This window comes from Pezoporus occidentalis, unplaced genomic scaffold (assembly GCF_034315485.1).
Source record: "Pezoporus occidentalis ecotype Australia unplaced genomic scaffold, CSIRO_AGI_Poc_V1 ctg10, whole genome shotgun sequence".
Classification (NCBI taxonomy): Eukaryota; Metazoa; Chordata; class Aves; order Psittaciformes; family Psittacidae; genus Pezoporus; species Pezoporus occidentalis.
Window position 1 is genome coordinate 5,669,649 of NW_026912779.1, and position 14,140 is coordinate 5,683,788.

The window sequence follows — 14,140 nt, forward strand, 5'->3', positions numbered from 1 at the left end:
TTCTCTGTTTCTTTTTCAAGAACATGTTGCCAAAGAAAGCGTGGTTTGGTTTGTGGCCAGGTAACTGTCTAATTACAGAAAGTAGCTGAGCAAGTATAACCGAGGGCAGAATTGGATCCATTATGTTTTCCTTTCAGTTTAGAAATCTGAATGAGACTGGAACACAGCAGGTTTGATTTAAAGGATTTAAGCAATGCGATGACCAATAAAATCCATTTCAGGACTGTTCCCTAGTGCAGTTAATTGTAGCACTGCCAAGCTTTTTCAGGCACTCACCCCAAGTTTTCTGTTGGACTGTTTTCTGTTACCTGCCTTTAGCCACTGTAACTGTTCTGCCTCATCCTTAGTATTTACACTTCAATAATTACTGCCACTTAGGCTTCACATGTTTGATCTTCCTTGTTTTAGCATGTATTGTGACATGTTATTACTCATAACACTTTTCTAAGTGATCTTCCATATACAGACACATTTCTGATGATACATAGTCAAAAACTCGAGTTGTGAGACTGGGAGCAGTGTCACTGATGCTGTTAAGATCCTTGATGTTGTCAGTACCTAAGTAAGTTAAGCATAACTTGTGTCCATTAAACCTGTAGGACTGCCTGTGTGCCTTGGTTTAGTTACAGATTGTGTTGCTATATTCGATGCCAGGCATATTTACCTCTTTCATCAGTGACTTGATAGTAAAATGTCCTGCCAAGCAATTACATTTTGCCAACCATCTTTTGTGATGCAGCTACGTACAAACGCATCGTTGTTCTCTGCATCTTGTCTGCTTTTCGGGATGATGGATTTCTAGGCATCTTCTTTCCAACTCAGCTCTGTGTTTGGGGTGTTTCTTTGCTTGAATGATTAGCTGCCTACCTTGAATTATTATTTGTGTGTTCTCATTTGATTTCCGTCCCATTTACCTGGTTCATAACAGTTCCTAGAGAGCCGTCTGTTCTTTATACCCCGTGTTGTAGATTCTAGTGTAGATTATTAAAGACTGTATGAAACCAGTGTGGCAGCCTCCGGACTTCTTCCATGCAGTTCAGCTTTCAAATTCAAAGAAACTCTGATCTTGCAGTCTTGACCCCAGTTTATTTCTAGCTGTGCTTTCTGCAGATTCGTTTTTCCACTAAGGAAAACTTTGGATTTAGAAGCTCTGTTCAGTGCTTCACTAATATTCAGGTCAGTGTTGCCCTTCCTCTACTTACCTATTAACTTGGTAAAACTGTCTGACTGCTATTCATTTTTCCCCTTGCTGCTCATTGAGAGATTACTAAAATGGAGGAGTTACTGATGAGTCCTGCTCGTGGGTGTAAATGAAGGTTGGTATGTAGGTATTTTGAAGTAGCTGCACATCCTGACCCGAGGCCTAGAAGCTGTTTCTGTCCACGGTGTTTTGGTTTTTTTAATAGAGCAGCGCTGATGTGTATTAAGAGGATGTTGCCTGGACTGCACAGGCCTGTCCTGCCTCCATTCACAAAACTCAATGCACGCAGAAATTCCAGCTGAACCATAGCAATATACTAATAGCACACGTGTCTGGAAAGCCAAATGGGTTTCAGCATCGCTTCCAAGATCACTTGGATGCAAATGCTGCAAGTGTCATGCGAGTGGCTCTGGCACATCATGTCCCACACAGTGTGAATTTTATGTAAATTCATCCTTGTGAACTTCTCTGCTGGCTCACAAAGCTGGAAAGCAGAGAGTAGCTAATGTGTGCCTAATGTCTAGAGACACACTGGGGGTACATGCATCCCACTCTAGGCTGTGCATGAAGATTTCAATACCTAATGAGCTGTACATTGCAGTGCTGGTTTGTGAAATAGAAGTCCCAGTGGGGCATATTGGACAGCTCTCACAGGATTATGAAGTATCTGCTTTACTTGGCAGATTTTAATCTTTGAGTAGAAAGGACTGCTCAGTTGCATGGGATTACAGTGAATGTGATTAATGTTACAGATTGCGTTGGAATGGGCCTGATTTCACTGTCAGGCAAAACACTAATGTAATTCTGCATCGCTAAGTGGGAGATACGAGGAGCCAATTAATTGTCTCTTTCCCTTTGCGTGTGTGTGTGTTTGTTTTCTTTTTCACGTTAATAACGTCTCTTGGCACAATTGTGCCTTCTAGTTACATTACAAGTGAATGGATAACAGCACGGGTGTTAACAAATGGAAGGCTCTGTGAAGTTTGCAAATATATGGAAAGAAATGTTTAAGATCTTTGCAGCCAAACCTGTTGACTGCTTACAAGCAAATACGCATTGTAATTGTCACACAAAGCATCCACGTAGTTTAAGAGATAAGCTGATGTTCAAGTTGCAAGACTAAAGTGCAAATTGAAACATGAAGTGGTCTGTTCTGCTGTCAGTTGTTGCCTCTCATGTTTTCTGTCCTGCTCTGTCCCAGCACATTGCCCAGAGGACTGTAAGGTTCCTGGGCACAGGCTAGGCAGATGCCAGGGAAAACGAAGTAGCAATCAATACATGCATATAGCTTATCTGCTGAAACAGGAGCGATGAAGTTCAGATCAAGGGATTGGGTTGAGAAGTTTGCAGGATAAGCTGTTCTTTCATATTTCCTCCAGCCTACTGCACTGCAGGGCTTCTGACCTTTACCCTGGGCCTCTGCGGAGGGCACTGAACTGGTGGAGAAGCTTCTTTTAGAAGCTCAGCCCTGCTTTGAACCCTGACGTCTCTTATCTTGGGCTTGGCGCAGTGCTGCGGGTGTTGAGTGAGCAGGGGGTTGTTTACATCCTCAAGTTGATGAGCTGGCAAGCTCCCGGGGACCCAGGAGCATTTCCACATCCAGAACAATATGCTGGTACACTGGGAGGGTTGGGAAAGCAGGAGCTTATCGAGTTACCTATGTCTCATTAAGCAGCAGGAGAAGGATTGTTGTGTCAAAAGCAGCCTATGCTTTTGGCAGCTCTGGAAGGACTGCACGAGAACAGTTTTACACGAGGCTATTATCTGTGTTGGTGCTTGCACAGGGAAGTGCATAGTGCCCTGGTCCTGCACAAGTTCTGTCACAGACCCTGATGGGAAAAATATGCTTAGGTTCTCTGGATCTAGTTAAAGAGGATTAGAAAGAGCCCTGTGATAACCAGTAAGTCTTCAAATAGTGGAGTCTCTGAGAAGTATATTCACAAAGTACAGTCTTTCCTATCAAGCAGTTCAACTGACTGCCTGGTATTCCTGTTGTGTGGCAAATTAATGACCGCCATCTCCCAGGAAGGGGGAGATCCCAGCTACCAAACTGCAGAAGAAAACGTTTGGATTAATGAGTATTGACAATATCTAAGAACCACAGAAGAGAGGGTTCACTTCCTTCCTCCTATGGATGTTGTGATCTTTCAATAGGTCCTTTGCCAGCAGTATGCCACCTGCCTGAAGACACCTTCCAAGAAAGGATTTGGGATGATGGGAATGACTTCTGTTTTCTTTTAGAGCTGGCAAATGTTGACTGCAAAGGAGACCTCTTCCTTAAAGGCAAAGTGGCAGTTACGTTTCTATGTGCTTTTCTTTAAACTGCCATCCAGGAACATTTATTCCTTTCATCCAGTGTAATAGATCTTGAAAGGTATGGGATGTTGTAGCTGTAGCTAATAAGGAGCTTGTAACTACTTTTAAGCAATCAGGTGGAGCCAGGGATGCAGAAAATGGTCAAGTTGCTGCACAAACACTTCCAATGTTTCATGAAATGAGGCTGATCACAGCCTGGGAAATTCAACAGAATCTCTCAGCATCCCTCTTACATATATTACCCTTCTAGTAGGAAATCACTTCTCCTTCCTACCAAATTTTAGTGAAAAAAAGAACAGATTTGGTTGACTTCACTTGATGGGCAATCTGGTGGTGGTTCTTTGATGACTGCATGAATTTCACCACCTTGCAGGTCATATGGAACAACCATTCAAGATGTCCTGGGGAACCACTTGCTAAGAAGCTGCTTCAAGCTTTGCTGCAGGTGAAAGGCTGAATGCTGGGGCCATTTGTGGAGTCTCCTAGATGAGCTTCCTCATCTTTCTGTAATAAAGGATGATGTTTGGAGGCAGCAGGTGGGAGAATCGCTGACAAACTCTGCCAGACAACTGGCAGATGAAGTTGAGCTTCCAAATTAAGTATGAGGGAGAAAGGGGATTGGGTGCACACTACAAAAGGACCGTTGGCATGTGCAAGTGGAGTGCAAGCAGAGCTTGAATCCATACTGCAGAAAAGTAGTGCAGGGGTAAAGCTAGAACTCGATTTGGGTAGGTCTGTATGAGTTTGGATTAGATTTGTGTTGTGGAACGATGCCACGGGAACTTCATCGTGTTAACAACAGTTTGCATGGGCAAGCAGGGGTTTCTGACTACGAGGATGCTTTCTTCATACCTAGAAGGTAAGGGGTAAATTGTTCAAAAGATAAGAAAAAGTCGAGGTCCCTTTCTTTCAGAACCTTCTTTCCCATTTCAAGGCCAGGTTGGACACAGGGGCTTGGAGCAACCTGCTCTAGTGGAAGGTGTCCCTGCCAGTGGTAGGGAGTTGGAACTGGATGAGCTATAAGGTCCCTTCCAACCCAAACCATTCTATGATTCTATGTCTTTGGAGAATGAATTTTGGAGGTATGTTGATATATAAATATGGAGGAAGGCACATAATGGCATCTCCAGACTCTCCAGTGCCTCTAGCTTTTATAAGTTTTTAATTCAGATTCGGTTTTAGATCACATAAAGGTTTATATAATTTATACACAAGTGTTCAGCTACACTGCTGGGAATGCATGTGATTAAGAATACATGAGATGCTTTTGTATTTTTCCTCAATACTTGCTCTTACATTTTACAGACCTCCACTGCACCATGAAAACATTAAAATCGATCTGTTATTTATTTGCCTCGCACAAAAATTCACTCAGCCGCTTCTGCGTGCTCTGACAATCAAATATCCCACAGCTGACGTTCATCACAGGTTTCTTTAGTGAGGCCAGAGGAGAAAACATACCCACATTGATCACCAGAAACAACATCCGAGCATCTTCCATTCAGTGTAGGAGCGGGGTGGGTTTGACAGACTTTGCAAGTCATCCAGCTGCAGCACGTTTGCTTCTTTGCGGCGATGCACTGGGACAGGGCTCGTCCTGGGAGCAGCGTGGATTTGCATTCAGTTGGAAACGGAACAATGGATTAGAACAGCCCTGTAATGTTCCCTTTCAGGCTGTACCTCTCTTGTTTTCTGGGCTGTGAGCGCCCGGGCACTGGGGGGAGAGGCCATGGCTGGTGCTGCCACCCGACCACAGGGCACATCCCAGCCCCTCGGCCACCGTGGCAGCACCTCAGGGGATGTGGGTTTAAAGAAGGGCAAAATGATGCTGGCAGCAAGGAGTGAGGGAGCAAGTGTGAGGAGTGGCCCTGTGAGCCCAAAGGGGAAAAGAGGAGAGGAGGGGGAAGAGAAGTGGCCTTGTGAGCCCCAAGGGGCTATAGGCTGGGGCCAGCCATTGCCCTGTTACCAGAACACATTTGAGTGCCACTGCTGTGGGAGTTAAGTGTTGGACATTTAAATAGACCAGACACCACAGGAAGAAGGAGGCATTTTAATGTTTGTGCTGTTGAAGTGTTTTGCTAAAGCACTACAAAGTGACCTCATAGGGAAATTCTAATTAATCAAATAAATTAGAGGTGAGGTATTGGAGGGTAAGGGAAATGTGTTCTTGCACTTGTAAACTTCAGACCCCAGAGAGGAAAGAATCTTCACTGAGTGCTGTAGCTGTTGACACAGCTTCTGTTATGGTTACATCTGTGTTTGCTCTTCTCGGTCTGGCTTTGCCAACATAGCTAAAAGAGAGTCATCTGGAGTCTCGTCTTTCTTTGCATTGTGCTTCGAATTACTTAGTAAGGTCTTGAACCAGGCATTATTGAAGTTGATGGTAGCATTTCAACAAACACTAGTGAGCGTCGTTCGGGTCTACCTCTGTCCCTGTAAGTGACATCAGATTGGTTTAGCGTGGCAGTGATGAGTAACAAGGACAAGCTAATTCTCAAATTTTAAGGCTGTGAAGCACACTGGTTATTTGGCAAGTTTTGTCACACACGTGGTGTTCAGATGATTTTAAAGCACTGTGTACAAGACAATGGGAATCTGTCTTGTCCCTTTGTCTTTGCCTGGCCTGTTTCTTTTCTCTCTAACTTTTTATATCTAATCATGTAGATAGTAGATCATAGAAAAGATCATAAAATAGAATAATTAGGGTTGGAAAGGACCTTAAGATCATCTAGTTCCAACCCCTCTGCCATGGGCAGGGACACCTCACACTAAACCATCTCACCCAAGGCTTCATCCAACCTGACCTTGAACACTGCCAAGGATTGAGCATTCACAGCTTCCTTGGGCAACCCATTCCAGTGCCACAGCACCCTTACAGTAAAGAACTTCTTCCTTATATCCAATCTAAACTTCCCCTGTTTAAGTTTGAACCCGTTACCCCTTGTCCTATCACTACAGTCCCTAATGAAGAGTCCCTCCCCAACATCCCTATAGGGCCCCCTTCAGATACTGGAAGGCTGCTATGAGGTCTCCACGCAGCCTTCTCTTCTCCAGGCTGAACAGCCCCAACTTCCTCAGCCTGTCTTCATACAGGAGGTGCTCCAGTCCCCTGATCATCCTCGTGGCCTCCTCTGGACTTGTTCCAACAGTTCCATGTCCTTTTTATGTTGAGGACACCAGAACTGCACACAATACTCCAGGTGAGGTCTCACAAGAGCAGAGCAGAGGGGCAGGATCACCTCCTTCGACCTGCTGGTCACGCTCCTTTTGATGCAGCCCAGGATGCGGTTGCTTTCTGGGCTGCAAGCGCACACTGAAGCTGGCTCATGCTCATTTTCTCATCAACCAACACCCCCAAGTCCTTCTCCTTGGGCTGCTCTGAATCTCTTCTCTGCCCAACCTGTAGCTGTGCCTGGGATTGCTCCGACCCAGGTGCAGGACCTTGCACTTGTCATGGTTAAACTTCATGAGGTTGGCATCAACCCACCTCACAAGCATGTCAAGATCCCTCTGGATGGCATTCCTTCCCTCCAGGGTATCAACAGAACCACACAGCTTGGCTTGGTATATCATTAAATCTTCTTAATATATGTGCGAAGATAAAAGGTGACAGCTGTAATGGAAAGAACTGATCACAAATTACTTTTTTTCGTGGCAATGTCTGTGGTAAATCTGTAATATGCTTAAGGAAACAGAGACCATTCTTACCAATAAATCGAGGCTACTTCATTTTGGGTGACTGTCCACCGAGGATCAGCCTCGCTGCAGTTGGCCTCAGAATATCATTGACGTTGGTCACAAACAATATACTCTTTAATATCCAGGGTACAAAGTCCCTTTGACATCTGCCATCTCCATTCCACAGTCAAACTCTCACTGGTGCAATATCAGCTGTAATTGAACTTGCAAATTGCTTTGCATTCTGAAATGCTGACTGCTTAATTATGATGGGGAAAATAGCATTCTACAGCCGCAAGCTCAGTAACTTTGTCACTCAGAAGCTATGGAATTATACATGTGAATAATACTTGCTGTAATGTATGTTAATACCAGTGCAATATGCAGAAGGACCACTCTGCAGACGTGGTCTTACTTCAATGTGGAAAGGAGCAGAAGCAGAATAGACCACAAAATAGAAGGGAGGAAGTGCTGGCCAAGGCCTTGCTTCTTTTTGTCCAAAAGGTGTTCAGGGTAGAATTGTGGAATGGTTTGGGTTGGAAGGGACCTCAAAGCTCATTCAGTTCCCACTCCCTGCCATGGGCAGGGACACCTTCCACTATAGCAGGTCATTCCATGCCCCGTCCAACTTGGCCTTGAACACTGTCAGGGATGAGGCAGCCACAGCTTCTCTGGGCACCCTGTGCCAGTGCTTCACCATCCTTATAGTGAAGAAGTTCACCCAAACAAGATTCAAGAGGTTGTACAGTTCAACTCCCAGCTCATCCCACAGGTTTTCCATGGGGTATTGCCCAGTCAGTTTATCCTTAGCTTCAGGTCTTCATTTGAAAAACAGGGACTGCAAGGACCTTGTTTTTCAGGTGTACTCTGATGGTTAAACCCAGAGATTGCTTTGAGGTGTTTGAATGCTATGCTACATGGATCAACCTCAGTATGTGTATAACAAAATGGAAGCCTTTCTTTCCAAACACCGTGATTATGATGCCACATTTTTTTGAGGAATTGTGTTTCTGAAAACCGCTGTTTCATTTCAGCCTGGAGCAGCAATGACAATGCAACTTTAAAACTTCTAGTCTGGCTGAAAGGGGCACATTTAAGACCACACAGAGATACGACTCTCATCCGAAGGTGACTCTGGATGAGCTGTCTCAAACATCAAAAGCTGTAAATCACTGTAACGTGACATAGCTTTGCTGCTTCCCTGTGTAGCAGCTATCCCATTTGGATCTTGCCCGTTTTTTCCTGTATGATGTTGCTAGTGTGGTTTGAATGTACACCACAGACCGTATCTATAGCCCAGTGAACTCGGTGCAGAGTCTTTCTCTTAAATGGATTTTAGCTCAAGGTAACTCTTTGATAGTACCTGATATTGTTCGCACACATAATGTCTCTCTCGTAGGTTCACACAGCACGTAGGTTGTTCAGAAAGTTTTACTTTCATGGAGAACCTCAGTGTTGAGCTTCTTCTTGATTTCCTCCATCATACATCTTTTCTTGTGCAAAGGGAAGTGTGTCGGCCTCTGTCTGTGGCTGAGTTATTACTCTATAAGAAAGCAGCTGTGGAGCCTGACAAGATTACACTCAGATTACAGTCTTAAAATAGTGGATGGACTTGATGGTTTTCCTTCCAGCCATTGTACCATTGTTGTCATAAGAATGAATGATAATTGCATTGCTCTGTATTGTCACTGCATTCCTTGTGGTATGAATAGGTTCATTTAGTGGCACCATCTTGGGTTGTTATGAAAATGAGAGATCTGAACTTAAGACTGTTACATCTTTTCCTTTCTGATTAAGAGCTGAATCCTAGGGTCCGAGCGCAGAATTTAAGTAAATGTTGTATTTGCATCCTGTGGTTACAAGCTTTACAAAAATGCTGCTACTTTTTCATAAACTAGAAAAATACCTGCAAGTTTATGTGATTTTAGGATTAAAATGGATTGACCCTAAAAGGAGATAGGAGCAGAGTTAGGAGTAGATCTGATTTCTTCCATTATTCAATGCCAAAGTCAGTTGACATTTTATAGAGATACTATGCTGAATAGTTTGGGCTGGGGACGAGAGGTAAGAAATTGTCATTGTTGAGAGTCAGATGCTTCGAGATTCTTCAGAGATTTGGAAGATCTGTTTTACTGCAGGCAGTAACTGAGTTAACTAAACCTGTGTGGTTGAGAATATCTACAGATGAAATCTAGACAAAAATACCAGGCGAAGGAAAATGCCTCAGATTCTTTCAGTTAAGCATTACTCCTCAAACACAGACTACTGGATTATTTCTTTTCTTAGTCTAAATGTACCAGTTGACACCCTAAAATCAACTTTATGCAGGAGGCTTGACAGGGAAATTCATCCTGAGTAATAAGCACAGCTCCACTGAGATGAACGGAGATATTTAAGCTGAGGATAGGACTCAGCTTTATGATTTGCCAGCAGCATATGAAATGATCATTTACATTGGCGCTCCAGTGAGATATGAATTGAAAGACAAACATAAAAATTACAGTCAAAGCTTAGCTCCCACTCCAAAGGTGGTTCAAAGCTTTGCTTTGCTTGCATTCATATACCCATTGACTCACATTCAGAGGAGGTCAAAGTTACCTGTTCCTTTGCTCGGTGCTCTGTTTGCTAGTTTCTGGGTTTCCTCTGGAAAGCAGGTTTTCTTTTCCCTGGAAGACTCCTTTCCTTGATAGGCTTTGGTTTATTTTCTCTGTTCTTGTAGCCCTCTCTAAGCCTTATTTCCCACTGCCCTTGATTATCTGTAGACACTGATTATGAAATTAATTATCTTTGGTATAGGTAAAGGGATGTGCAACAAATAAGGCTGAAAATGAGGTAAGAGTAATAAAAGAATATAGGAATAACTGGATAAAGGCCAGTCTGATGATGGTAGGATCTTTCACACACACCCTTGTCTGAGTTGAACATAATATCTGTGAGTTACAAAATCCCTACTTGAAGTTAATTGGTGCTTTCCCTGGATCTGTGTTTTTCTCAGGACAGATATCAGTGGATGGATTTATGCGATACCTGAGTGGAGAAGAAAACGGCGTTGTTCCACCTGAGAAACTGGATTTAAATGAAGATATGTCTCAACCACTGTCACACTATTTCATCAATTCCTCACACAACACCTACCTCACAGGTACAGTATTAGAGAGATCGGAATTCTTATCTTAGAAAAGTTCATAGCATATTTGCAATGATACCATAAAATGAACTAAAAGCATCAGCATTGAACAATGATGGAGCTTAGTTTTCAGGGAAGCAAGGGTAGCACATGATTGTTGTTCTAGCTGCTACACACATACATTAAATGCACTTTTATTACACTTTTTATATAGGTGGGTAGCAGTTGTGTTAAGTAAAGGTCTGGTCTGAAACCCAGTGAAGTCCATGGGAAGTTTCCCTCAACTTAGATAGGGTTCTAGATTATGGTCCTTTTCTGGGAGGAGAGGGAACAATGCACTTTTTATGACAACTAAGGAAAGCCAAACAACTATGCGAAGCAGAATATGGGAAACATCTCTGTAGCTAATAAATTTGCCCCTAAACATTAAATCTGACAGTTTGTTGAGCTCCATGAAATCTCTTTGATTCAGAGATTAAGAGAGGTCCCAACATGGCACATAGCTGTCTGACAGTCCATTTGTATCTGCAGGGAATGGAAATCTGGTCTCTGACTATCTAATGGCTGAGCTGAAATTTGTAGGTGCTGTCATGTGTTTAAAAAGGCTGAGAACCCAGAAGCTCCCATTAATTTGAATGAATGAGTCTAAGCTGCATTGTTTGCACAGCAAAGTCAGCAATGCCTTAAGATTCCAAAAACCTAAGACAGTTGAGGAATGCAACTTTAGGCACTCATTTTTCAGTCTAAGATGCTGTCACCTTGCGAGAAAATAATTGTAAATTCACTATTTTAGTTTAGTTTATGTAGGAACAAACATTTTTGAGAAGCAGACGTGCACAGGGAGTTCTTCCCTATCTGATTTGGTGTTTGCCTTGTCTTGCCATGTTTGCTAATGATTTAGCATTATGATAAAAAAGAAGAAGTAAGGCTACAGCGTGTGCTAAAACCGTGGCTTATGGATAACATGAGCTTTTAATGTTATTAACTTGCCTTAACTGACCCAAGGTCTTTAGAATGCCAGTATGGCAAAACCTAAACAAAACCATGCAGTGGTGATGCCCAACTTAAACAGACCACTTGGTAGTTACTTTCATCTGGTCTGTGTTTGTTATAGCACGTTCTACAGCACCTTCTAGTGCTTTCATAAGTGAATGGGCTGTCATTGTTTCCATTAGACACCATTTTTCAGAGGTTTATATCTTGGCTGTGAAATATGTTTTGTGCTAAAAACTTGTCATATAAGGATTTGGCTTGACAGCTATTTTGTTTCTCTAAATTAAAAGGAGTGAAAATCAGTGTGGCCACTTTGAAATTATGATTCCAATGTGCAGAAATTTATACTTGTTGGAAGAGTGCAGACGTGTCCAAAGGAAAAACAATGCTTAATAATGATATTTTGCAGGCCTCTTACCTCCAGGATGGACTTTGTTCTGTCAGGGAGGATTAGGGCCCACTTAAGGCAAACGCTGCAGCTTTTCTGGAAGAAAACAGTAAAGCTGTTGAATGTGGGAAGCATAGGCCCACAGGGAGGACAGACGATGCAGTTTAGAGTTGGTCTGAAGAGATAAAACTGCTCTCCCCTCTATCAGCATGAATTTATAGCTAGTACCATACCACCGATTTTTGATCAGGGTTGATCAGGACAGTCATGTTCTAAAGGTCTAGAAGCACAGAAGCCAAAAAACCCAATGAATTAAGGATGGGACTTCACAATTAATCCAACCTAATCTAAGTCTTTTAACTGCACCACAAGTGACATATTGAATTACTGCAGAAGAAAGCAAGCTTACCTTGAAACTATCCAAATTCACTTTCAATTGTATGTGAAAGTCTGCAAATCATCTCAGATTGCATCTGCAATTTTCTTTGCCTGCATTTGTAACTCATTTCAGAAGCTACATGTAGAAGTATGATCTTCAGTCTCGATTTAACATAACATTCCTGGGTTAGTAAGCTGGAGAGGGTAAACCAGAGTAAACTCGGGGAATAGTGCAAAATAAGTTGGAGTCTCTTCCAAATTCCATTTCAGAGTGTATATTTTCACATTTACAGGCACAAAACATGTCCTTCTCTTTTAGTGGCAGTGTTCAGTAACTGCATGGCAGCTGGCCGACAATGGGATTAATGATTTGATTTTGATCTGCGTATTACTAAAGCTGACACCCTTAGCTTTTGCTTTGAGGCTAGACCAGATACAGCAGTCACGTTGCTGTTTGCTTTCTTCCAGCAAGGACTTAGCAAAATGAATAAAATGAATAGTGGCAGACTGTTCTTTTTCCCAAGGTTTCAGTAGGGCAGCTCAAGTGCTCATGGCTTTGGAAGGGAAGCTTCGGTAGCACCTCTGCCCTCTCTGCACATGTGAAATAGCATGTAGTCGTGTCATAATTATGAGGACAATAAGAAATCCATTCAGTCTAGCAATACTTTATGATTACTGTGCTTAATGCCCTACCAATTATCTCTGCCTTTGTTAGTTTTCAAACCCCGAAAAAGCATGCACCAAGAAGCATTACAACATAAAACGAAACATGTGCACACTGAATGTATTTTTAATTATGCTGATCATTTTCCTAGCCTTTGGTAGAAACCCTTGGCAGTACATCAAGTCCTGATTATTTATTTAGAAGTGTTACTGCTTTCTTTTTCTTAGGGAAATGTGATTTTTAAGAGCGAAGGTAAAACTCCATGAAGGAGGAAGTGATTTAGAGCGAAATGTCATCTTTTGGAAACTTCGTTTTACTGTCTCTCATCTTTGTTCTCACTGCTGTCACATTCATTGATTTACTGCTTTGAACACGTAATGTGCAACCCTGCATTTTTTCTGGTTTCTCCCCAGTCTCACCTCAGATTACTGCTTTTGTCACAGCGGAGAGTGACTTTGCAGCTTTTCTCTCAGCAGCACCCAAAGTCAAAGACAAATGATAATGTATCGTTATCAGAGCTGCACACTTTGGTGGCTATGAACGTCTGTGAACGTGGTGGTGTACGTGAAATGCAAAATACGAAAATCACAAGCCTTTCACATATGTTTTGTCGTTGGCCAAAAGGATAAACTATAGCAGCAGTAGGTTACAGAGCTATCAGTGTAGTGCGCATAGCCAATGTGGGGCTGTCCCATTCACCTTCAGCATCTGCTTCCCTCCTAGCAGTCCAGTACTTTCGGTTGTTTCTAGAGGGGCATGTTCTCTTCTTTATTGCTGCTGTGGCCTCTCCTTTACTGTCGTCCAGCTTCTCTGGTCTCAGCAATTCCTCAGTTATAACCATTGCTGCTCTCAGCGCTTCCTTGAAATCTTCTTCACCTTCAAAGCCTCCAAAACAGTTTATTCACAGCTTCACAGAATTACAGAGTGGTTTGAATTGGCAGGGACCTTAAAGCTCATCCATTTCCAACCCCCTCCCATGGGCAGCAACACCTTCAAAGTTGCTCCAAGCCCCATCCAACCTGGCCTTGAACACTTCCAGGGATGGGGCAGCCACAGCTTCTCTGGGCATCCTGTGCCAGCGCCTCAGCACCCTCACAGGGAAGAACTTCCTAATATCTAATCTAAATCTCTCCTCTGTCAGTTTAAAGCCATTCCCCCTTGTCCTGTCACTACGGGCCCTTGTAAAGAGTCCCTCTTCAGCCCCTTTACATATTGGAAGGCTGCTGTAAGGTCTCCCCGGAGCCTCTCTTCTCCAGGAATACAACTGGCTTTCCGGGCTGCAAGTGCACACGGCTGGGTCATGTAGATCTTTTCATGTTTTCACATGACTGCTAAAGTTTTGAAATCTGAGTGTTCATACTAATACTGTTAAACCCCAGTTTATCTTTTTGTTGT

At 42.9% G+C, this 14,140-nt stretch overlaps 1 protein-coding gene across 4 annotated transcripts in view; it reads left to right on the forward strand.

Annotated features, from left to right (window-relative positions):
• PLCB1 (phospholipase C beta 1) overlaps positions 1-14,140 on the forward strand; it is a 402,625-nt gene that overhangs the window by 273,724 nt on the left and 114,761 nt on the right. For all 4 annotated transcript variants that reach the window (XM_062610308.1, XM_062610302.1, XM_062610314.1 and 1 more), the window contains one exon: positions 10,191-10,337. In XM_062610308.1, coding sequence (XP_062466292.1) covers positions 10,191-10,337 — 147 coding nt within the window. The remainder of the gene's footprint in view (positions 1-10,190; positions 10,338-14,140) is intronic.